This window comes from Lissotriton helveticus, chromosome 1_1, assembly GCF_964261635.1.
Source record: "Lissotriton helveticus chromosome 1_1, aLisHel1.1, whole genome shotgun sequence".
NCBI classification, from domain to species: Eukaryota; Metazoa; Chordata; class Amphibia; order Caudata; family Salamandridae; genus Lissotriton; species Lissotriton helveticus.
The window spans coordinates 1,055,680,694-1,055,703,576 of NC_136057.1; the positions used below are offsets into that span (position 1 = coordinate 1,055,680,694).

At 46.6% G+C, this 22,883-nt stretch overlaps 1 protein-coding gene across 3 annotated transcripts in view; it reads right to left on the reverse strand.

Annotated features, from left to right (window-relative positions):
• The window catches only part of LOC144820657 (golgin subfamily B member 1-like), a 290,085-nt gene that overhangs the window by 202,021 nt on the left and 65,181 nt on the right, over window positions 1–22,883 (reverse strand). For 2 of the 3 annotated variants that reach the window (XM_078677950.1, XM_078677951.1), the window contains 4 exons: window positions 14,002–14,169; window positions 13,516–13,704; window positions 12,638–12,751; window positions 324–1,203 (listed from right to left, as the gene is read on the reverse strand). In XM_078677950.1, coding sequence (XP_078534076.1) covers window positions 324–1,203; window positions 12,638–12,751; window positions 13,516–13,704; window positions 14,002–14,169 — 1,351 coding nt within the window. The remainder of the gene's footprint in view (window positions 1–323; window positions 1,204–12,637; window positions 12,752–13,515; window positions 13,705–14,001; window positions 14,170–22,883) is intronic. The other variant, XM_078677952.1, reaches the window with a different exon arrangement.

Here is a 22,883-nt window from a genome sequence, read left to right on the forward strand (position 1 = left end):
GAGTTTTAAGGCCTTTCTTGAAAGCACTAAGAGTCGAAGCAGTTTTTAAAGAAAGAGGAAGAGTGTTCCAGAATTTTGCTGCTCTCACTGAGATTATCAAGGAACAACAGAGATACTACTGCGCAAATGGTGACTTTTGTAACAATGAAATCAATTGTTTCTCTATTCCTTGCCTTGGCCACATTGCAAAGGTGGCAGTCCAAATGACAGCAGCGGCACTAACCTAGCTCATAAGCATGTACTCCTAATTTACCCCCTTGTTTGGGTATTTACTAGCCAACAGAGAACGGCTTGAGTTGACAGGTAGATGGATAAAGCAGTACCTTGCAAATTATTGATCTTTTGTTTGAGGTCATCATGTTGCACAGTCTGCCTGTCTACTTCTTGTACAAGTTCCTCTTTTCGAGCCTCCAGAGCATCACAGGCTGCATTCAGCTCCTCCCTTCTGGCGATGAGCTGGTTGACCGTGGTATCTCCTTCCTCTCTCTCCTCCCTTTGCTCCACTTTCATAATACTCTCATTTGGTGTCTCAAAAGGAGCAATCGCAGACTGCTCTGATGATGCTGTAATGTTCTGTGTCTCTATCTCTTTCCATCCACTCTTTTCAAAATCCAGCTCAGTATGGGATGACCTTGCCTGCTCAAAGGCATCCTTCAGTCTTTGCAATTCGTCCCTGTGCATTTCATCCTTGGCTCTCCCAAGTAATTCCAGTTCCTCAAAGTCTTTTCTTGTCTTCTCCAAGGACTCCATAAGATTCTGCATCTCACTTGTGGGCGCCTCCTCCATGGGTTCCACACGTAATTGCAGTTCTTCATGGGCTCTTCTCGACTGCTCCAGAGCCTCCATCAGACTGCACACCTCCGCCTTGTGTTTTTCATCGGTGGAGCTGCTCTGCAATTCTAGCTCATTGCACTGCTGCCTTGCTTGTTCCAGGGCCTCTGTCAGATTATGCACCTCCTTTCTGTGTTCTTCCATCCTGGAGCTCCCCAGTAGGTCCTGCTCAGCGTGGGCTCCCTTCACTTGCTGTAATTCAAGGGAGAGGCTTTGTAGCTCCCCCTGCAGGGAGCCGATTACGGTTTCTTTGGCTGCCACTTCCACCTCCATCCTTTCAGCTGTCGCCTTGGAGGACTGCTTCTCAGAATCCAACTCAGCCTTTAATGAAGTTAGCTCAGCTTCCATTGCTCTAAAATGCTGTGACAGGATCTACAAGATCACAATGGAAAAAAAGTGTCACATGGAGCATCGAAAGACAAAATAAAGAGCAGGGTGCTTTAAACGCAACCTACACACAGTACGACATGAGAGAACACAGGATTTCGATTTTCATGCACATCTAGATGATGAATCAAGTAGAACAGGGTGTGGTCTCTTGCTTATACAATATCTAAACAGGGTTCCACATGAGACGACAAGGTTTAGTTATTAGCTTTGCTTTACCCAAAAACGATATACATACTCAATAAGACCTACATATCAATTTGTCATGCTGCACAATCTCACTTTGAGACAAGAAAACCCGAAAACCTAACCTTACTATGCAAATCATCAGACTTCCTTCAAGCTAGATGAAAAACGCCCACTCTACTAAACAAGCATTGGAAATGCAATAGGTCTCGCATTAGGAAAGTTTGAGCTATTGGTCTTATAAATGATTTTTTTTTATTATTGTTGTTTTTTGAAATAGCTAAATTAATAGCTTTGTCATTTACAATGGCAATAGTTATAACTTTCGCAAATGTTACACCTATAGCATTTGTAATGCAACATGTTTTGTATTTACGTGACTTAAATGTATTGATATTACAAATAACAATGGCTTTTAATTTTTTTAAATGATTAATACTTAAATAAATTATTTAATTTGTAATGGCAATAGCTTAAACTTTTGTAAATAACTTTTGTGAAGATTATGTTCAGTGTTTTTTATTGTGACGAAAATCCAAGAACTGAAGTGAAATATTAACATCTTTTTGTGATGTGTAATAAAGCTTGAAAGCTTGAAAACAGCTTGAAACATTGAAAGAACATATTTGAATCAGTGATGCTGTGGTGGTGCTGAGTGATGCTGTGGTTGAGCTGAGTGATGCTGTGGTTGCGCTGAGTGATGCTGTGGTTGCGCTGAGTGATGCTGTGGTTGCGCTGAGTGATGCTGTGGTGGTGCTGAGTGGTGCTGTGGATTGTGCTGAGTGATGCTGTGGTTGCGCTGAGTGATGCTGTGGTCGCGCTGAGTGATGCTGTGGTCGCGCTGAGTGATGCTGTGGTCGCGCTGAGTGATGCTGTGGTTGCGCTGAGTGATGCTGTGGTGGTGCTGAGTGGTGCTGTGGTGGTGCTGAGTGATGCTGTAGTTGCGCTGAGTGATGCTGTGGTGGTGCTGAGTGGTGCTGTGGATTGTGCTGAGTGATGCTGTGGTTGCGCTGAGTGATGCTGTGGTCGCGCTGAGTGATGCTGTGGTCGCGCTGAGTGATGCTGTGGTCGCGCTGAGTGATGCTGTGGTTGCGCTGAGTGATGCTGTGGTGGTGCTGAGTGGTGCTGTGGTGGTGCTGAGTGATGCTGTAGTTGCGCTGAGTGATGCTGTGGTTGCGCTGAGTGATGCTGTGGTTGCGCTGAGTGATGCTGTGGTTGCGCTGAGTGATGCTGTGGTTGCGCTGAGTGATGCTGTGGTTGCGCTGAGTGATGCTGTGGTGGTGCCGAGTGGTGCTGTGGTGGTGCCGAGTGGTGCTGTGGTGGTGCCGAGTGATGCTGTGGTGGTGCTGAGTGATGCTGTGGTGGTGCTGAGTGATGCTGTGGTGGTGCTGAGTGGTGCTGTGGTGGTGCTGAGTGATAATGTGGTGGTGCTGAGTGATGCTGGGGTAGCGCTGAGTGATGCTGGGGTAGCGCTGAGTGATGCTGGGGTGGTGTGGTGGTGCTGAGTGATTCCGGAGTGGCGCTGAATGATGCTGGGGTGGCGCTGAGTGATGCTGTGGTGGTGCTGAGTGGTGCTGTGGTGGTGCTGTGGTGGTGCTGAGTGGTGCTGTGGTGGTGCTGAGTGATGCTGTGGTGGTGCTGAGTGATGCTGTGGAAGGGAAGGGAAGAAAGAAAGAAAGAAAGAAAGAAAGAAAGAAAGAAAGAAAGAAAGAAAGAAAGAAAAGAAAGAAAAGGAAGGCAAGAAAGGATGGAAAGGAAGGAAGGAAAGGAAGGAAAGAAAAGAAGGAAAGGAAGGAAAGAAAAGAAGGAAAAAAAGGATGAAAGAAAGAAAGGATTCTAATCGCAGGTGTCAACATGAACAGGCTTGTTTTGAAGATGTAGTCCCCAAATTTGAGATTCCATGACAGAGAGGGGCTGTGAAGGACGGAGAGGCGACAGGCAGAGGCCACTGGACATCAAATGAAGGGTGGGAGGGGAAAAAACGCATTAGTGAGCGAGAAAAGCCATAACACCAGGGGGGCGGGGAAGCAGATTGCCTTCAAGCTTTCAAGCCTTTGAAGACAAATGATGGTGGTGTGCGAGGCCAAGCGCGCGCCTGTGCTTTGCAATATTTTTGTAAATACTATGAGGAAGAGGTGTGGCGCCGCGGCCAGGGCGACTGACGCTGGAATCTGGGGACCACGGTTCGATCCCCGGCTCCGGCGGCAGGTCAGCCCAGCACCATGTGACTCTGGGCAATAGCTCGCTTAATCTTCCCGACGGCCCCCCAGCGCCTAGAGACCCTTACGGGTGATTGTGCGCTTTACAAATGTGGACTTTACTTTCTGTACATAGTTGATAAGTACTTTATGATGAGATAACGTTCTATAAAAGAACGTACATATTTCTGTTAATAGAGCGGTACTCCAAGTCAAAGACGCGGGCTCTAAAAGTGATGCTGGCTAAAGCGGCAGGGACGGCTGAGTGATAAACATGACACGGGGCCACTTGCCAGCACTGTGGTGCTTGAGCAAAGGAGGATGACGTCACTGAGACTCCACAGAGTAAACACTGAGGGCGATTATCACTGAAAGGCGAAGGCCTGATCGATGAACGAGCAGCTACATTTATTTGGCATACTTTGTGCTCTAGAAGCCTCCGAAGTGCTGAGTCCAAACCTCAGCCTATTAATAGCTGTTCCAAGGACAAGGCTCCTGAACGTAACAGTACATGTTTCTGTAACGTGTAAAATATGGACTATTCTCCTCATGTAACGTTCCTGGTTCTGTTGTGAAGCGCTCTGACACCTTTGGGTAAAGTCCGCGCTATATAAAAATGCACTAAATAATTAAAATAAATAAATACATACAGCAGCACCGACCCGCTAACCCTTCTCCTTGGCACCGAGGAGTCACCAAAGTGAGGCGACCAGCTGAGCCGGCAGCTGTTTCCAGCAGAGGAGTCTTTCTACTCTGCACATATTTGCATTCGCTGACATTCTCGCTCTTGGGTGCAAGCAGGAAATCTCACATTGTACCATGAAAGCGATGATGAAAGAATGAAGGAAAGGAGACCCCGCAGTAAACGCCTCCTACGAGTGCAAACGATGAGCTGTAAGAGGATGCAGGGCAGAGCTAGCTGGGCATGGCATGATTCAATACACAAAAAGACGGTGGCTCGAACAAGGGGTGTACAGGAACGGGGAGAAGCCGAGAGCAGCATGGTATGGTGGGTGGTCATGAGGCATGCAAAGGGAAGGAGGGTGAGAAGAGATAATAGGTCAGAGAGAAAGGCTTAAGTCGGGAAAAAGAAAGTTTAAAATGTGTCTGGAAAAGTACAAGACTTGGGGGAAGGTCCAGAGAAAAAAAAGAAGTCATAAGATATGACAGGTGAGACCAGGAAATAGACTACGCAAACGGATGAGACAGAATTAGAAATGAAGGGGGCTACGAAAAGAGATGCGGTAAGTGGAATCAAAAGGACAGGACGCTAGCGGAAGTGATAATGATGAGGGCAGGTGAAGAGATGCAGTGGATCGTATGCCAAGACAAGTAAAGGCCAGACTCCAGAAAAGAATCCGAGAAAAACTTAAAAAAAGAAGCATTGGCGCCGCGCGGCAATAAAAAAAGTAACTTTAGACCCAATATTAACCAAAATCACCAAAACTAAGCTAATGTAATTAAAGCAGACGGCGGATTCCTTTGAAGCACGGCCTCGCGGCTGTGAAAGAAGTAAACAGCAGGGATGTAATTAGGGGGGAGGAGAAGTCGCGCTAGGGTGAATGCCTGAGGCCAAGCTGCCCGTGGGAGAGCGCACGCACTAAGGCTGGTCTATCTGTGAGAGAAAGGCAGGCTGCAGTATTAAGTTATATCAAGAGAGGAGCTGGGAAAGAAACTGCAGTCAGAAGGTTTAACACAGAAGTGCACAGAGCCACTTCACAGAGAAGGAATAGCAGAGGAGGTATTGGTAGCAGAAATTAATACCAACGGGTGATACTAAGAGGCAGATAGCAAAGAGTAAAGCTAGGAGAGAAAGAGAGTCCTGAAACAAGGAAAGCGAAAGTAAATGGGAAATCTAAAGCGGTGCTGGAGAGTGAGAGCGCACGCACTAAGGCTGGTCTGTCTGTGAGAGAAAGGCAGGCTGCAGTATTAAGTTATATCAAGAGAGGAAAACTGAAAGTAAAGTGAAAGCAGAGCGCGGCCGTAAAAGACGTGAAAACAAGTTAAAAGAAATTAGGGGAGCAGAATGGCTGGGCTGAGGCAGAGCGCAAAGCCTTTGATGCAGCAGGGGGCGGAGCGGGAAGAGCTGCTGGCGGCACCAAGCAGACGATTTGATGCTGTGCACGCGCATTTTAACTCCTTGCGCTTGCGCATTGAGCTAAAAGCGCACATGTACTTCATCAAATCGCCTGTCTGGTTAAAGTCTGTTTAAGCCCCTATAGTCTCGCCCCGCTCAATGCGCATGCGCATTGACAGGCGAGACCTAAAAAGAAACCACCACATTAGTAGCCTCTCTTAATGGCCAAAGCAGGAAAGAAAAACTAGTCTGGAACAAAGCAGAACTAAGCAAAAAAATGTACTTCACTAAAGTTCAATGAAACTGGCTACAATGTAAAACAGCAGTCTTCAAAGTCAACACACTCATTCGCTAACAAGACAATTTTAATCTCTGCAAAAAATATTTTTGCACCAACAAAATCATGTAGTCTTCATAAGCAACACAATGAAGGCAATACGCTTGCCAGCTGGTGCAACACCATGGTAACCTTCCTCTCTGAAAATGCATACATAATGGGAGACAACCCCCAATCAAAGCCAAACAAAAACCTACATTCAAATAAGCAAGCCAAGATGGGATCCACATTTCACAGCAAGAAACGATGCCTACAGCTCACAGCACCACGTTTAGATTCCATCACATAGTATCTACTGAAACAAATCTGATCATCTTATCCTGCCTAGTCACCAGCTTCCTATAACATCTATTAGAGGAATGATTCCAAGAACTAGAATCCCTCATAACAAACTTGAAGAACAAGTTATTCAAGACATGCATAAACCAAATTTACTATAAACATCCTTGATCACACATATCTCAAAGCATTTCTTAGAGCCAGCAACTGGTGCTCATCAAAGAGACCTCTCGATTGTTGAAAACACAAGCATTCAGAAACTTCAATGACTTCTAGAACACCACCATCTGCTGGACAGTTGGCTTCGGTCTAGCAAAAGAACAGAGGCATTCCTACTTGATATTGGAGACAAACTACTCCAAGTTATCAACAACAGCAATCAAACTCTCCAATATCAGAGAATATCTGAAGTTGCCAAAACTTTGCATATGGACATCAAATGATTTAAGCTCTCAGTGTAAAAAGGCACCTCTCCAATTGCCAGACCACACTACAACTTAAACTGAGGAAATGCACTCCTATGAGTCCTGTAATAACCAAACGTGAGCAAATACCCCTCATTATTACTGTTCAAAATTGACAAACATTCATTTCTATAGAGACATATAAGGAAGTAGAAATACATTGCTATGCCTATATTAGCCGCCTTGGAATGCTTCTAATTGGTGTGCTAATCAGAAATGCTGCACAACTGCATATATTTCAAATCATGAATTTTTAAGAACTTGGCAAATATAACCATCTCTAGTAACTAGAACTGATTGCTGATTATTTCCAGACACTTGCAGAAGACATTGCTCAAAGGTACCAAGCCATCATAATCTAGGCACCCGCAGGTCTTATTGTTGGCTCCGCCTAGCAGTTTGCTCATTGCAAATAATTAACAATACGAAAGCCAGAAAAGCCAACCTTTTATGAGTAACAATGAATGCAAACAAGCATTTGCAATGCAATAGGTCTCGCATTAGGAAAGTTTGAGCCATTGGTATTGTAAATTACATTTTTTTTATTTATGTGTTGGTTGTGAAAATAGCTAAAGTAGCTTTGTCATTTACAATGCCAATAGTTTTAACTTTCACAAATGTGACACCTATAGCATTTGTAATGCAATATGTGTTGTATATTCACGAAAATCCAAGAACAGAAGTGAAATATTAACATTTTTTTTGTGGCATTTATAAGACAGACGTCATTGTTGTTGGAGTACTTTACGCTGGTGTTTGGATTCCTGTAAATCCCCAGTGTTGCAGGGTGCTTAAGAATTTTGTGATCACAGTGGTACTGTATTCCGGGCTGGGGGGAGGGGCGGAGAGAGAGAGAGAGAGAGGGAAGGGAGGGGGGGAGGAGAGAGAGAGAGAGAGAGAGACAGGGGAGGAGAGAGAGAGAGAGAGAGGGAAGGGAGGGGAGGAGAGAGAGAGAGAGAGAGAGAGAGAGAGAGAGAGACACAGGGGAGGAGAGAGAGAGAGAGAGAGAGGGGAGGAGAGAGAGAGAGAGAGAGAGAGAGAAAAGGTGGGGAAGAGAGAGAGAGAGAGAGAGAGAGAGAGAGAGAGAGAGAGAGAGAGAGAGAGAGAGAGAGAGAGAAGGGAGGGGGGGAGGAGAGAGAGAGAGAGAGAGAGAGAGACAGGGGAGGAGAGAGAGAGAGAGAGAGGGAAGGGAGGAGAGAGAGAGAGAGAGAGAGAGACACAGGGGAGGAGAGAGAGAGAGAGAGGGGAGGAGAGAGAGAGAGAGAGAGAGAAAGGTGGGGAGAGAGAGAGAGAGAGAGAGAGAGAGAGAGAGAGAGAGAGAGAGAGAGAGAGAGAGAGAGAGAGAGAGAGAGAGAGAGAGAGAGAGAGAGAGAGAGAGAGAGAGAGAGAGAGAGAGAGAGAGAGAGAGAGAGAGAGAGAGAAGCGTTGGGTATAAAAAATACAAATAAAAAAAAGAGGCCAAATTATGCGGTATAATGCAGCACATTTGGGTGCATGGGAGGACTAAACAGGTGCAAGCTGCGGAAAGATAGTGGGAACACAAGTCACTTGGGGGACATTACCTGGCCTGTAGTCACATCACACGGCTGATGTACGCCCATCCAATACCTGGCCTCTCTGAGAGCACGCAGTGATCATCAGCTATGTGCGAGTGTGTGAAGGGGTGCACAGCGCTGAAGGAGGTTACAATGGGTTGAGAGGGGGCGAAGGGTGAAATAACTTGCAATACCACCTACCATCGTCCTGCCCTAACAGCCCCACATAACGCCTTAATTTGCTAAAATGTGAGGGACAGTACAGCAGCAAAAAGTGGATTGAAAGGGTAACGCCAGAAGCGTGGGTAATGTAATAAAGGGAGTGTCTTAAATAACGTGCAAAAAAAACAACTAGGGATTACAGAGCTATACAATTGTTGAACACTGTGACTGTTTATAAGCAGTAGCCATTTATAAATGGTCTGATTTACTCTGCCCGGAAGCAGTAAAAGAGCCACCAAATCCAACACTGATGATACAGATTTAAAAGGCAATTCAGATGGCGGTCTGCAGTGAAATCAATAGGTTTCACCTGTTTTTAATTGTATTTACTTATGCTTTAAGAAAATACATTAAAAATTGATAGTTGCGGAGGGTCACACATTTGCTTCACTCATAGAGAAGTAGCATAGGTACACACCTCTTAAAATTATGCAGAGTACGCATGATCTGTATTAGCTGCAGTAAGATTGTTTTTAATGAAAAGTGAAATCGAACTATTGTAAATAGCAGCTTTTGAAACTGAATAGAATTGTTAAATACATAATGGCTGGACAAGACCCTCTGCAGCGTTTCAAATCATATTTACTAACATAGAACTGGAAGATGCTGCCAGAAAGAGCATTTGAAACCAACACCTACAAATTATAATGTAACCTGAATGTATTGCCTTAAATCATTCAAGTAATGTGACTTGGAAGAGTAAGTGCAGATTCTGTTGTTCACAATAGAAGTTGTGAGGGCAATCTGCAGCAGAAAGGATGCATGTGAAAGCAGCAAGGCCATAAAATAGTGCTTAAGGCGCAATCCCCAAAAAGTTCTCAGAGAATGTGATATCATTAAAGCTGTGTTTTTGAGCCGTGATAAGTATTATAATGGGATGGGGAAATGAGCTACTGTGAATAAAATACTTCCTGAACAGAATTTAATCAGCCAATGCAAACTTAATAAAGGAACCTTTTACAACATTTTAAATATTTAAAAAACGTAAACCCAAACGTGTGTCTTGACATAGGATTAGCACCCATGCTCATAAAGCACACTGCAATCTAAATACAAGATCGTGGTCCACTGGCCTATCCTGGTTTCGAAATACATGGACACCGTTTCTCTTGGTAACATTACATTTGACGCCTGATGGTTTACTGAACAAAGGGGGGAGTCGCATGGGCAGCCATACATTTCGACAGGAAGAACATACATATATAAAGAGAGCCTGCCAAAACAAAGAGCCACAGCAGGGTTGGAGCCCGTGTGAAACAAATAGCTGTGCAGCGCCAAGGAGGCACAGCAGCTGGGCGGCTCTGTGGGGCTCTTGTGTGAGAAGAGTGGCAAAACAAGGACTACAGAGGAGTACAGCAGCATTTCGTCTCCCTCGTTTGAGGGAAGAAGAGCACCTTTACACTTGGCTACCGCGCGCTCGTGTCCCACGCACACTATCGTGCACACTCAGACTGAGCTGAAGTACATCGGCTCCCTAGAATCACAAATATATTGCATAAAATTATAGCAGACTCTACATTTCTGGGAATCGTTAACAATAAATCTGCCACACAGCATTTTCGTTCTGCTGAAAAATGTTAATAAGACGTCCTTTCTGACACTGTGATCTTCTCTTTCAAACGTATGTCATGAGCAGGCTCATCAGTAAAAGGCAGAACATCAAAAGGCAGACTACGAATAAAGTCAACACAACACAAAGCACGCAGTAGTGTTGGTTGTCTTTTCTTGAAGGCGAGAGTCGAAAACATTGGACTTTCCGCTACTACGGCAGGCAGCATGGCAGACAAGCGGCTTTTCAGACCAACACAGCGAGGAAGAGATGAATGCATAAACGTCAAGGGCCGATGTGGGGGAAGCACACAGGTTGTTACGGAAGTAAAAATTATACAGACCGCTCAGGGGACTCAAAACACTTGCAATGCCCGTGAGCCTGGTGGGCTCTAAATCAACAGAATGCCGCCTTGAGCCTATCGGGCCTCGTCAACACATATGCCCCCTGAGCCTCACTGGGCTCGTGGAAGCAACTTGCCGCCTGCTGGAGCCTCGGGGCTCGAAGACCAACTTGCCCCTTCTTTGGAGTCTCGTGGACTCTGGAGGAATGCCCCCGCACGTTGAGAACACACCGGGGGAGGGAAACGGGCACCGGCAACGTGCCCAGACGTGGAAATGACCGCTGGAGCGGCCCGCTGCCTCTCGGGGCCACTCTGTCACCACAGGAATGCCGCCCGGAGCCTCTCGAGAGGCTTGCAGGCTCTCAACTAGAACACTGCCCCACTGCCACTACAGTGCCCCACTCACCGGACGGCAGCTGGGGCAGGAGAGCTCCCGGTCCTCGGGGTGGGGGTGGGGGTGGGGGTGGCGCGTGTGTCTGTGTGTGTTCGAATGTGTCTGTGCGTGTGTCTGTGTGTGTGCGTGTGTCTGTGTGTGTGCGCGTGGGCTTGCGTGTGTGTATGCAGTCTGTGTGTGCCTGTGTATGCCTGTGTATGTGCGCATGCGTGAGTGTGGAGTGTGTTTGCCAAGGGAATGGGGCAGGAGAGGGGCACGGCACCGTGCGCGCTCACGAGGTCAAAACTGAGCAAATCTGCGCTCGTGCACCCTCTCCTGTCCACATTCCCAAAAACGGGTAGCAATAGTTGTCGAAGCCGACTGCAATCAATGCTTACGCATTGAAGCAGGTCGTGCTTCGACCTAAAAATGATACACCAACAATAGCATAACTTCAGGCAACTATTATACCAAGCTAATAGGAAGCAGTCAGCCATTTCCTACTGAACGTCCCTCAAACATCAAGCTCACTCATGCAAAACTCAACTACTGAAAAGTACTATCATGGACCTACTGGAGAAAAAGTGGTTCCGGACTACAAATGTTTAAATGCAGAGAAGGTAGAGTAATCCAAATCATCAGAAACATTTCACTTTAAAAATATGAAAAACAGGCAACTAGGTTTAAACTCCTATCCACATGCAAGCTCATGAACCTCATCACCAAAGCAATCTGCAACACTACCATACATCACAGAAAGAATACTTAACCACAAATCATCCCTACACTGTAATTAGCAGACTCTCCTAGATAATTCTACTCTCTCTCATCACTTCAAGTTTACCAAAGACTTCAAGAAACACAACAAGACTCACCATCCGCTATACGCCAGAATATCTAAACAACAATCCACAAGTCTAAAACACATTGTCCTTCTTTGCCACAGAGGTGCTAATGATATATACAGGTGGCCATTACATTACATTTTACAAAGGATCACAAGAAACATGACAGAGCCACAGCTTGATTTAAAAAATGTTAACAAAATATCACTAAGAGACGGCGCACTCTCCAGTTTTATACAAAATATCATGACAAACACCAACACAGGATCTACATAAAGAAACAAGTAGGACTGCATCATCTGCAACAGGGACAACACAGAACAAGACACTTATTGTGTGTGTCTACAAACACCATCTAGACTAGGGTGCATTGAACAGAGAATGGCCCTGCTTATGCATAAACAAGCTAGGCAAGGAAACACAAGCAAGGCATAGTTTTGAGCTCCTACCCACAGGGCTCACACATAGCAAGATAATGCATGGACTGCAGTCTTATATACACACCATCTAAACAACATACCACACTGAACAGTGCAGAATCACTGCCATCGAGGTTATTCTCATTCACTTGCTCTCTCACTCTTAAGGAACCACACAGGACAAGGAACATTCTCCTATTTACACATAGAATCTCATGACAAGGAAATTCAGATGACAAGGTTTCATTTCTAGCTAGATAAGAGACAAAATAGGGCAAGGCAAAACCACACACTTTAGACCCACACTACCTTAATAAATTGGGGCTAACTCTTATAAAAATATAGTCAACAGTTTCACTCATGAAAAAACAAGGCCCCATACAACATCTAGATCATTTTCCAGCATTAACTGCACTTGACTGTCTGCAGTGTTTCACGCATAACATCTAATCAAGTACTAAGGATGAAGAGGTGGAGAACTAAGAAAGAGGAGGACAGAGCTGAGAAATCAGAATGGTGTTAAGGAAACAGGAAGGTCATTCAATGGGCTAAAAAGGAAAGTGAGAGTTCTGACAAACACTTGGGACAGCACCTGCTTTTGTTCATCTGCATTCTGTAACTCTTGCTGAAGCATTTCGACCACACGTGTCCGTCCCAGCAGTGCCTCTTCCTGCTCTTCTTGCTTCCTCTGCAATGTCCTCAGAGTCTAGTAGAAACATATTGGTTATAACAGGAGCCATAGTACAGTTTCCCTTCTCTCAAAACACCAATGGGAGTCTCTGCACAACCCATTGCCAAGGCCTCGTCAGCAGAGTTTTAAAAAAAAGTTCCATTCTTGAGCATCTGAGCACACGACCCATGCTGCCGCGTGTCATGCACATTGATTCGCTTTGTGGTATCCAAGCACACGCCACACTCAAGGGGGGCCGCAAGAGGGGTTGGCCTAACGGCTAAGGCGCTCGACCTCGGACCTGGGGATCTGGGTTCGAGTCTCGGTAACGACGCCAAATACCCCCTGTGATTCTGGGCAAATCACTTAATCTCCCCGTGCCTAAAAAAAAAATGAAAGTGTGTCCTCATGTAACGTAACTGGTGCTATGTAAAGCGCTCTGATAACTGATTCGGTTCGGTTCTAGTTCGCGCTATATAAAACTCTGCAAAAAAAAATATATATATACTAGACTGTCAAAGGTGTAGCTTCACAATGAAATTTCAGGGCATGTCTGGGCAAACTTTACTGAGAGTCTTGGAGTCTTGGATCCCATCACAAAAGAGGTAATGGCACAAGAATCACCCAGGAAATCCAAAGAAGGGCTTCTCACACCCTACCTAGCGAATCATATCGGACAGATCACTGGGCACTGTCCGGTGACATAACCTCAAAAGTCCAGAAGATCAGTGGTCTTGCACTGCAAACAAGGACAGACTCACTGTTCTATACCAGATGCTTTTATGTACACTAGGCCTTACCTGTTGCGTGTCAGATCCAGCATCTGAGCACTCTGCTAGCTGTTTGAGTGTTTCCTCATGCTGTTGTAAAAGCTCCTTTAGACGTGTTTCTGACTGAGTTGTAAGCTCTCTGATTTCTTCATCATGATGATGCACAAGTTCTTGGAAACGAGCGTCTTTCAAACTAATCACCTCTTGTAGCGAGCGAAGCTGAGGAAGAAAGCAAGAAAATGTCATATCAATACCACACTGGCAAAAAATGAAGATCAGACAGTATTGTGAGAAAGCACTGCCGATACGATCTTCTGATACCATTCAGTGCCACACTCCTGAACACCACCATTGATTTCAGGACACCTGAATGCACCATGTACAGAATAATGCACCAACTGAATTGGAGTTCATTCAGGAGTCCTTTATTCCACTATTATACAGTAACACACACTAACACAAACACAGGCAGATGAGGCTTGCCACCATACCGTTCTGATAATGTATTGACTGTACCTGCTCTGCCTGCTTGTTCTCCAAGTCTTTGGCTGAATTGAGCTGCTCTTGTAAGCCATGGATTGCCTCCTGCAGAGCTTGCACTGTATTATCCCGCTCCAGAAGGCGGAGCCTCAGTGCCTCCAGATCCAATCTCTGATCCTCTCCAACATTCTGACCATTGCTGAGCTGTGCATGAAACATGGAAAAAATCTGAATGAATATAGTATTTATAGAGGATTCAAATCATAACAAGTATCTTAAATAAGACCATCTTACGAATCGGTAGTCAATGTAGATCTCTGAGTGTTTTAGAAGTACTATATTTGCGGAGTTTAAGCACCAGTCTGGCAGGTGTTTGTTGGACTATCTGAAGTTTGTGAGACAGTTGTTTAGAATTCCCTGCATACAGACTTTTACAATAATCCAGCCTCGATGTAATCAGGACAAAAGCCAGTTTTCCTTGTGGCTAGGGGGCGGAAGTCAAAATCATTTTTTCAAGAGTTAAATCAATGAGAAGCACGTACCAGCTACTGATAGTGCTTTTGGTCGAAAAGAGAGGGTATCAAATTTGACTCCCAAATGTTTAGCCACTTCTACTGTGGGTGGGAGAGGAGGCACAGAGTCCAGCCACCACATCATCGGAGTGAAAAAAATTGACTTCCAGATCAACAGAATTTCTGTGATGTGAGAATTGCATTTTAGATGTTTTTTTCTCAGCCAACGAATAATGTTTACAAAAGAGTTTTTAAAGATCGAACCCAAAAGAGCCCTTGTCAAGAGACAGGATCAGTTGAGTGTCGTCTGCATAGGAAGTACACAATAAATAAACACAAGCAGTGAGGGCCCTAACGTCGCACTAGTGTGACTTACTGAATATCTTGAAAACTCTTGAGCTCTACTTTTCGCGGCCCTACGGCTTAGAAGCCACAACTATTAAACACCCAAAACAAACAATTGAAAAGGAGTATCTACTATGTTAATCTATTTCCAGCCAAGATTCAAGCAATAAAAAGTCAAGAAACACATCTGATATGAACAATTTCAAAAATATTCAATTTTCAGGAGTCTTCCGAATGCGTTTCAGAAACCAACTTTTATTCATTTTTCAAAACACAACTTTTATCAGTCAGCCCAGCCAATGTGTTTCGGTCCGTTGGACTTCATCATAGGTGCTTTTTCACTACATTTTTCCCTGAACCACCAAGAGGAAAGATGAATCAGGGGGTATTCCACCACCAAGGAAGAGAGACTGATTCCCTATGAAGATATTAAACTAGAAGTTGCAAATCACGCAGTTTAAATTTTGCAGTATTGGAACGCAAAACCCTTAAGAAGACCTAGGGAATTAAACTTGTTGGCCGTGGAAAAGGTGCAAAAGCATAGGCAAACATTCTGGACTAATTCATCCATAGTGTATTGGCCATGGACTGTGGATGTTGGTACATGGAGATAAAGTGTGGGCATTATGAATTTTCTGGGGTGGTGAATAGGTTCATCTGTGACGATCTCCAACATTAGAAGTATCTTGGTATGGCTTGCAGGTGGAGTTCCCACTTGTGGACTTACCAATGTGTTCTACTGAGCAGCTAAGCAAAGTTATTTAAATGTTTAAATTCCCTGTGCTAACTGAGAAGCCCATGACGTGTAATGTGTGTCACCCTGTTTCTATAGGTTGTACTTGACAGTCATGTTGTCAGCCTGGATGAGGACTACTTTTTCCCGAATGTCTTGTAGGAAGCATTTTAGAGATAACTGAATGGTTAGCAGCTCCAGGTAGTTGATGTGGCGCCCATGTTGCTGAGAGGGCCACATTCCCTGCACAGTAATGTTGTCAAGATGGGTGCTCCACCCTGTGAGAGAGGAGTATTTTGCTTATTGGTTTTAACCTGAATTGCAGCCATCTTTTAACTTGCAAAACGTATAAAACTGTTATGTTTTTAACTGAAAGTGCGCTCTGTGTACGCTAAACTTCTTAAAATTTGAAGGCGGGAAGTGGGAACTTTCGTTCTGTTGTGCCGCGCTCTGACTGGTTCAGCTTTGCCAATCAGAAGCTTACCTGGGAGGAGCCTGTTGTGCCCCCAGCTACTTCATGCACGCCACAGCGCGGGAGCGCCGCTGGTGCGCCGAAGACAAGCCCGTCTTCGCCTGTCCGTGCCGGGACGCTCCCAGGTGCCAGGAACCCTGCTCATTTGTCCATTCATAGGGCAACTTACTTACATGAGGAGTTATTTATGCTGCACAGGGTAAAACCTATGTGCAAACCTCATTGCTGGTCCCCTTTTGAGGGTTCTTGGCCGGGCTGTCAATATAATTTTCAGCCTCTGAGTAGGCCTGACACCCAGTCAAAAACATCTCATACTAAGGCCAACGTCGGCACCATTAACTGCCAGCCGCTGGTGAAACACCATGTGGAAATTTTTTCACCTACTATCTGAAAGTTCTCTGGACATTCTGTTTCTAACAGAAACATGGCTCTCCAAAGACTCGGTTGCTATCGCTGCTTTGGCCCTGCTCCCGGGCTTTGTGATGAAGAATGTAGACAGAGAGGTGGGTCGCGGGGGGGGGGGTATTGCTGTAATTTATAAAGACTGCTATACCTGCACTCAACTCCTGTGCCTATTCAAGACTGTGAAAGCGCCATTTTAAAAATTGCCCTTTCGAGTAACTTTACAGTCTCTGGCCTATAGATCAACCACCCTCCAGGGTCCCCCAAAAACTTTAGAGATGGGCTCAGTAACACAGTGAGTAGCATGACCCTACAGTCTGCCAATTATACTATTGTAGGCAATCTGAATCTACATATAGAATCTCACACGGACCTCAATATTTATAATTTCTTGAATGATTTGGCTGCCTGCCAATTAAATCAATAGGTCTGTGGACCCACGCACAAGGCAGGACACTTACTTGACCCTGTGTTCACCGACATTCAGCTTGCTGAGACCCCCACAGTGGCTCTGATGGTTTGGACTGCCCACTACCCAATAGTCTTCCCACTGCATTATGCTGGCTCTAAAATTCAGAATCAGTCTAGAGCCATATATAAACTCCCCTGGCAGAAATTAGACCACCACGCCTTCCACAGAATGCTGGAGATGTCTCAGCCTACTCGCTCTTTGGACGTCGAAACGGCCTATACTGGCTATGAAAAATAGATTAATCAGGCATTAGATAGGTGCATCCCAGCCAAATGGACTCATCCTAAGAAAGGTCACTTTCGGGAGTGGTTTGATGAGACTCTTGACAAAGTCAGGAAGAATTGCAAAAAGCTTGAACGTCAATGGAGATGTTCCGATTGCACTATTGCCAAATCTGAATACACAGCCACGAGAAAAGCCTATCACAAACTGATCCGGAAAACCTGTGCCGCTTTCTTCTCTCTTCTAAATGATATGGTGAAAACCCTGATGTCGAATGACAGTCCCATCACTTCTAACGACCAGCAGTGTGAGGTGCTAGCCACTTACTTTATTAATAAAGTAGTAGGCATATATGATAGTTTCAGTGGGAATTGGGAAGCTTCTACGACAGTGGAGGCAGAATCTGTTGGTAGGGGGGTAACCTCTTAGCATACCCTTTCTTCCATGACTTCAGATGATCTTAAGTCCTTGATCACAAAGATTAAATCCGGGTCTCCCGCTGACCCCATTAAGCCTGATCTTGTAGTAAAACATCTGAAATGGCTGCTCCCGGATTGCCTGGATATTATTAATCTTTGCCTATCCACTGCCAAGGTCCCTAGGACCTTGAATCATGCAAAGGTTATCCCTCTTTTAAAGAAACCCTCACTGGATGCTTCCAGGCCAGAGAACTATCGCGATTTCGCTCCTGCCATTCTTCTCCAAAACTACAGAATCATATGTGAACAGCATTCTGATGCAGTATTTGGAGTCTAATTCCATACTAGACTCCTCCCAGAATGGTTTCCGTCCCAAACATAGTACAGAGTGAGCTTTATTAGCTCTAACAGAAGAACTCAGAGCTTCTATGGATGAGGGCAACGTTGACTGCACTCATCCTGCTTGACCTTAGAGCGGCCTTCGATACAGTCTCACTCAGTATTTTGCTCCACCGGCTGCGTGAGATTGGTATTGTAGGCAGTGCCCTCGACTGGCTCTCCTCCTTTTTGTGCGACAGGTCATTTCAGGTCATTTCACCTCCCTTTCGTTCTTTGACGCACCCTGTGCGATATGGATGCCCACAGGGGTCGACTATGAGCCCAACATTGTTTAACATTCATGTTTGTCCACTGGCCTTGTTGGCCAATACCCGTAACATACAGATGGTATCCTATGCGGACGATATGCAACATATCTTTTCCTGTACCAAAGACTCCAGTCAAGACATGACTACATTTTAGGAAGATCTGGCAGCTATAGCTGGCTGGATGGAGGGAAATTGTCTCCAACTAAATTCATCCAAAACAGAAATTCTATTCCTCGGCAGAGACTCTTATTGGTGGGGAAACAACTGGTGGCTGCCTACATTGGGCAATCCCTCCAAGCCCAATATCATGGTGAAAAATCTCGGTATAATGTTAGATACTGCACTTTGAGGAACTGCTAAAACTGTGGCAGGGGCCAGTTTCGGTATTCTGTGCTGACTCAAAGCCATTTTGGGTCTGTTTGACCCTCGAAAACGCCAGCTAGTTGTTCAAGCCACAATCCTGTCTAGGTTAGACTATTGCAACAGCCTCCTGTCAGGGGCTAGTAAGACTGTGATAAATAGGCTTCAACGCACAATGAATGCGGCAGCTCGCATGTTACTTGCTCTACCCAAGTACAGTTCAGTTTCAGGGGTACTGCGTCAACTCCACTGGCTTCCCATGGAGCAGAGTTAAGTTCAAAGCACTTTGTGTTATTCATAAAGTTCTGACGGGCTCCGGCCCGACGATTCTCAATAACTTAGGTTACCACTATGTTCCATCTCGTGCTCTATACTCAGCGGGCTTTAATTAGATGCACGTGCCTCGCTTCGGTAGAGCCAGAACTGGACGATGTTCCTTCAAAGTGTTGGCTCCTACTTTATGGAACTCGTTACCTCTCTCTATCAGGAGGAGTGCTAATATTCTGATGTTTAGAAAGGCAGTAAAGACATGGCTGTTCCAGTAACTTTTCTTCCCACTTCTCTTTTTACCGGCTTTTCCGCACTGAGACATCTCTTTGCTGGGACAGCCATGCTCTCTATAAATAACATACCGTAACATAACAATGGGCACCTGTGGTACAGGTTTGCGAAGGACCTGCTGAATGTTGCTGTTTCAAAACTGCAGAGAGTCGTAAGCCCTGCCCTGTACCAACACTAGATGTTCTCAGTGACCCTCCATCTGGGAGCAGAGAACTGCGAGGCACTCTTCCAGGGGGCGCATATGAACCCTTGTGTAGGGAACAATAGTGAAACTAAAAGCCACCATCTCTAGAAGGCACATTACTGTTCTTACTGTGAGCTGAACAAGAGGTAACAGCTGCTGAAAGGGCACCACTCTCTGCTTGTCGGGATAAGCTTTCCCTGAGACTGCGTTCAACATGGAACCTAGGAAGGATTGAATCTGCATTGACTGTAGGGGGGATATAGTGGCGTTTATGGTGAACCCTACGCTGTGGCACAGCAACACTACCGTTTGTGTGTGAGCAAGCCAGTGCAGTCAGCTGCTCTTAATAAGCCAATAATCAAGGTACAGAAATACATGTATGCTGTCCCTTCGCAAATGTGCAGCCACCACTGCCAGGCACTATGCAAACACTCTTGAAGCCGTGGTGACCCCAAAAGGAAGTACTTTGAATTGGAGGGTTGTCCACTTACCACAAGGTGAAGGCAGTCATGTAATCGTTCTTATTAAGGAGGGGTATGACATCCTACAAAGTTGTCATGCAGAAATGTACTGATAGGATTTAGTGGTTGTGAGGCCTCAGGTCAAAGAGGGTCCTTTTTGGAGATGAGAAAGTAGAGGCTATCTTTAAGGTGCTCTTTTGAAGGAGGGGGTGTACTTCTTCCTTTCTTCCTGAACGAGGGAGATGTGTTCTTTGCTGAGATTGTGTGTATGGGAAAGGATGTTGGGAGGGGATGTATTTAGTTTGAGGCAAAAACCGTGTGAAAGAAGACTAAGACCCACTGGTCAGATGTGATTTATTCCTGACGAGAGAGGATATCACGTATTCTCCCCAAGACAGGTGATATGTGATCGAGGGAAGGATGGCGGGAGAATGAGGAGGAAGCCCAGGTGGGGCAAGTCACAGTTTGAAGGTGGCAGCTCCTTTGCTGGAGCCAACTTCGCCCCTACCCCTGCTGTTACCCTTGTAGGAGCCTCTATTGTTCCTACTCCCAATTGCTGCTAGAGAAAATGCTGCTGCCTCTGGCCGGAGTGCGGTTGCTTGGGCATGGTTGAGTTAGCTCCTCCCCATGGCTGAGGTTTAAGAAAGAAGCCCCTGTAAACAGTGGCTTGGAGAGACTCCATGGATTTTGTTGTCTGTATTTTCTTTTCCAGCATCTCATCAACCTGATGCCCTGAAAGGTTTCTCCATGTAGAATGGGAGATTAGGATGTTGCTGAACTTTGGGCTTGAACCGGGAGAAACAAAGCCTGGTGTAGCGTCTGAGGATAATGTTAGTATTAATGCCCTTAGAGGCTCTGTCTGCAGCAACTAATGGACAGTGAATGCAGTGTTTAGCAATTACTTTGCCCTCAGATACTACCTTCCACTGGGCCCTATTGCATCTTGGTTGGAGGGTATTGTTGGAGTGCACTTCTGTGTGTTGCAGAGTGCGCTGCTCCGGGTAGCTGGGTTTCTGATACAGTTTTTAAAACTACTTCCAAAACAATTAATAGGATTTCGTAGAACTATTTTAAACCTTTTTGCCTGATCACTCATTGTACACACTTACACCCATGAGAGTGGGCGTGAGCTTGGTTCTTCATCTACCCCTGGTCCTGAGCAGAGCCCCATCTGTGTAGGGACACATTTTAGATGCCATTTTCTCAGGGGAGCAGTCTAGCTCTTGTTGACTGGCTCCCCTGCGTCTATTTAATGTAAGTCGTGACACAGACATGTGCAGCAGGGTTGCCACTGGCAAGCCAAAGGCAAGCCCGTCTGCGCCCGTCCGTGTCCGGATCGCGGCTAGCGCCAGCCATGCTGGACACATTTTAAACAGTAAGACCGTAACATGGCCTAGAAAATCTCTTATGGCTTTAAAGAATAATTTATGTTCAGGCAATACATGCGCCAACCTGGAGGATGGATGCTCTGAGTATTGCTGCCAAGATTCAAATGTAATGCTCTTGTAGGCCTGGATGGAGGAAATGGAGTGACCACTGACTCCCCTAATGTGAAAGGCACTAGGGTAAGAACCTGCCTGTTTTATTGCAAGTCTCTGCCTACACATGTCGACACCATCTGGTTAGCTTTGATGGACAAAGCTTGGGACTTGCTGTTCCTAACTAAAACTTGAATGAAGGAGGAATCCAACCGTTCCTGGCACTTGCTATCCCTCCCGGATTCCGAATCATGATGCTAACTGGGGTGGAGATAGGATGGTGGTGGGCTGGCCATTATTTTGAAAAACACTTGGGAGATCTCCACATCTAAGTTGAATAAATTAGGCAATATTGAGGGTTTAATCTTCTGCATCAGGATCTCGCCAGCGGGGGCGTGGCTGAGCACGCAATGGAGACGGACGTGCCTGCCTGGGTAGAGCTCCGTGAGAGGCTCCCCTACCGCAGGCCGTTTATTCGTCATTTTTGCCCGTTACCGCCTGAAGTTCTCGGCGAGTGTGTGTGGGGCACCCTTCTATCGGCTGGCGAAGTTTGGAGCGGCTGCTTCACTCCGAGCCGCTCCGGTGGAGACCGACACAGTCTGCCCGGCCTCCTGCTATCGCGGGCCGGCGTGCAGGGTTAATCGAGGTCGGGGATCCGACCGGCCGACGAGGCCCAGCTACGCAGATTGCCGCCCCGCAACTTCCGGCGGCTCCCGAGTGCTGCTGAGACGCTCCCTGGACGGCTACCACGGGACCCGGTGTAGCAGTTGGCCTGAGGATTTCCCCGTGGCGCCCTGTGGTGAGCCCTCTTAGCCGGCCGGGGGCTGGCTTGACTCCGGATGCTGCTGGGACCCTCCCAGGACAGCTGACACGGGACCAGGAGTAGCAGTTGGCCTGGGGATTTCCCCGGGGAGCCCTGTGGTGTGCCTCCTTCGACGGCTGGGAACCGGCCCAGCTTCATGCCTTCCTCTGCGCCCCCGAGCTCCGACTGCGACACCCCTGCCCGGGACCCCTCCTGGCGGCCACTCGGGCCCAACTGAGATCGAGGGTGCGGCCTACCTGCCTGATCTCGCAGTGCGGAGGAGCGCTGTGGGCCATTTGAAGCAGTGACACTGTACTCAATATCCTACATGGGGACACACCCGCCGATGGCGAGCCGCTAACTGCCGTGCTGCGGCGGCGCTCCGGGGCCACCAGGGGATTGGACTGAGCATGACGTGGAGAGTGGTGAGCGGTGCCGGAGAGAAGACCCCCCCCCCTCCCCTCCTCCCTCCGCTACCTTTCGGGAGACGGGACTCGGTGCTGGGTTCCTGTGTGTGAGGACGCCGCGGTGAGAATTATCATCGGAGGGCCCCCACTGAGACTTCCTTGGCGACTTGCCCTACCAATTGTTGCGTGGGCGCCCTTGGACACGACCACCCGCTCCAGGCTTGGATAACCACCACGGGCCTACCCAGTGGTCCTGCGCTTCCTCCCCCCTCATACCACCTTGTGACCATATTGGCGGCCGTGGGGTTACACTGCCTCGCCAAGATCTCTTGCACGTCTGAGCAGCGGCCTTCCCTGTAATCCTGCTACAGAGGCACCTGCACGCGGGTGTGGCCGCGGAGCATCTGGGACAGTTGGTGACAGGCCCACTACGTGTGTGGG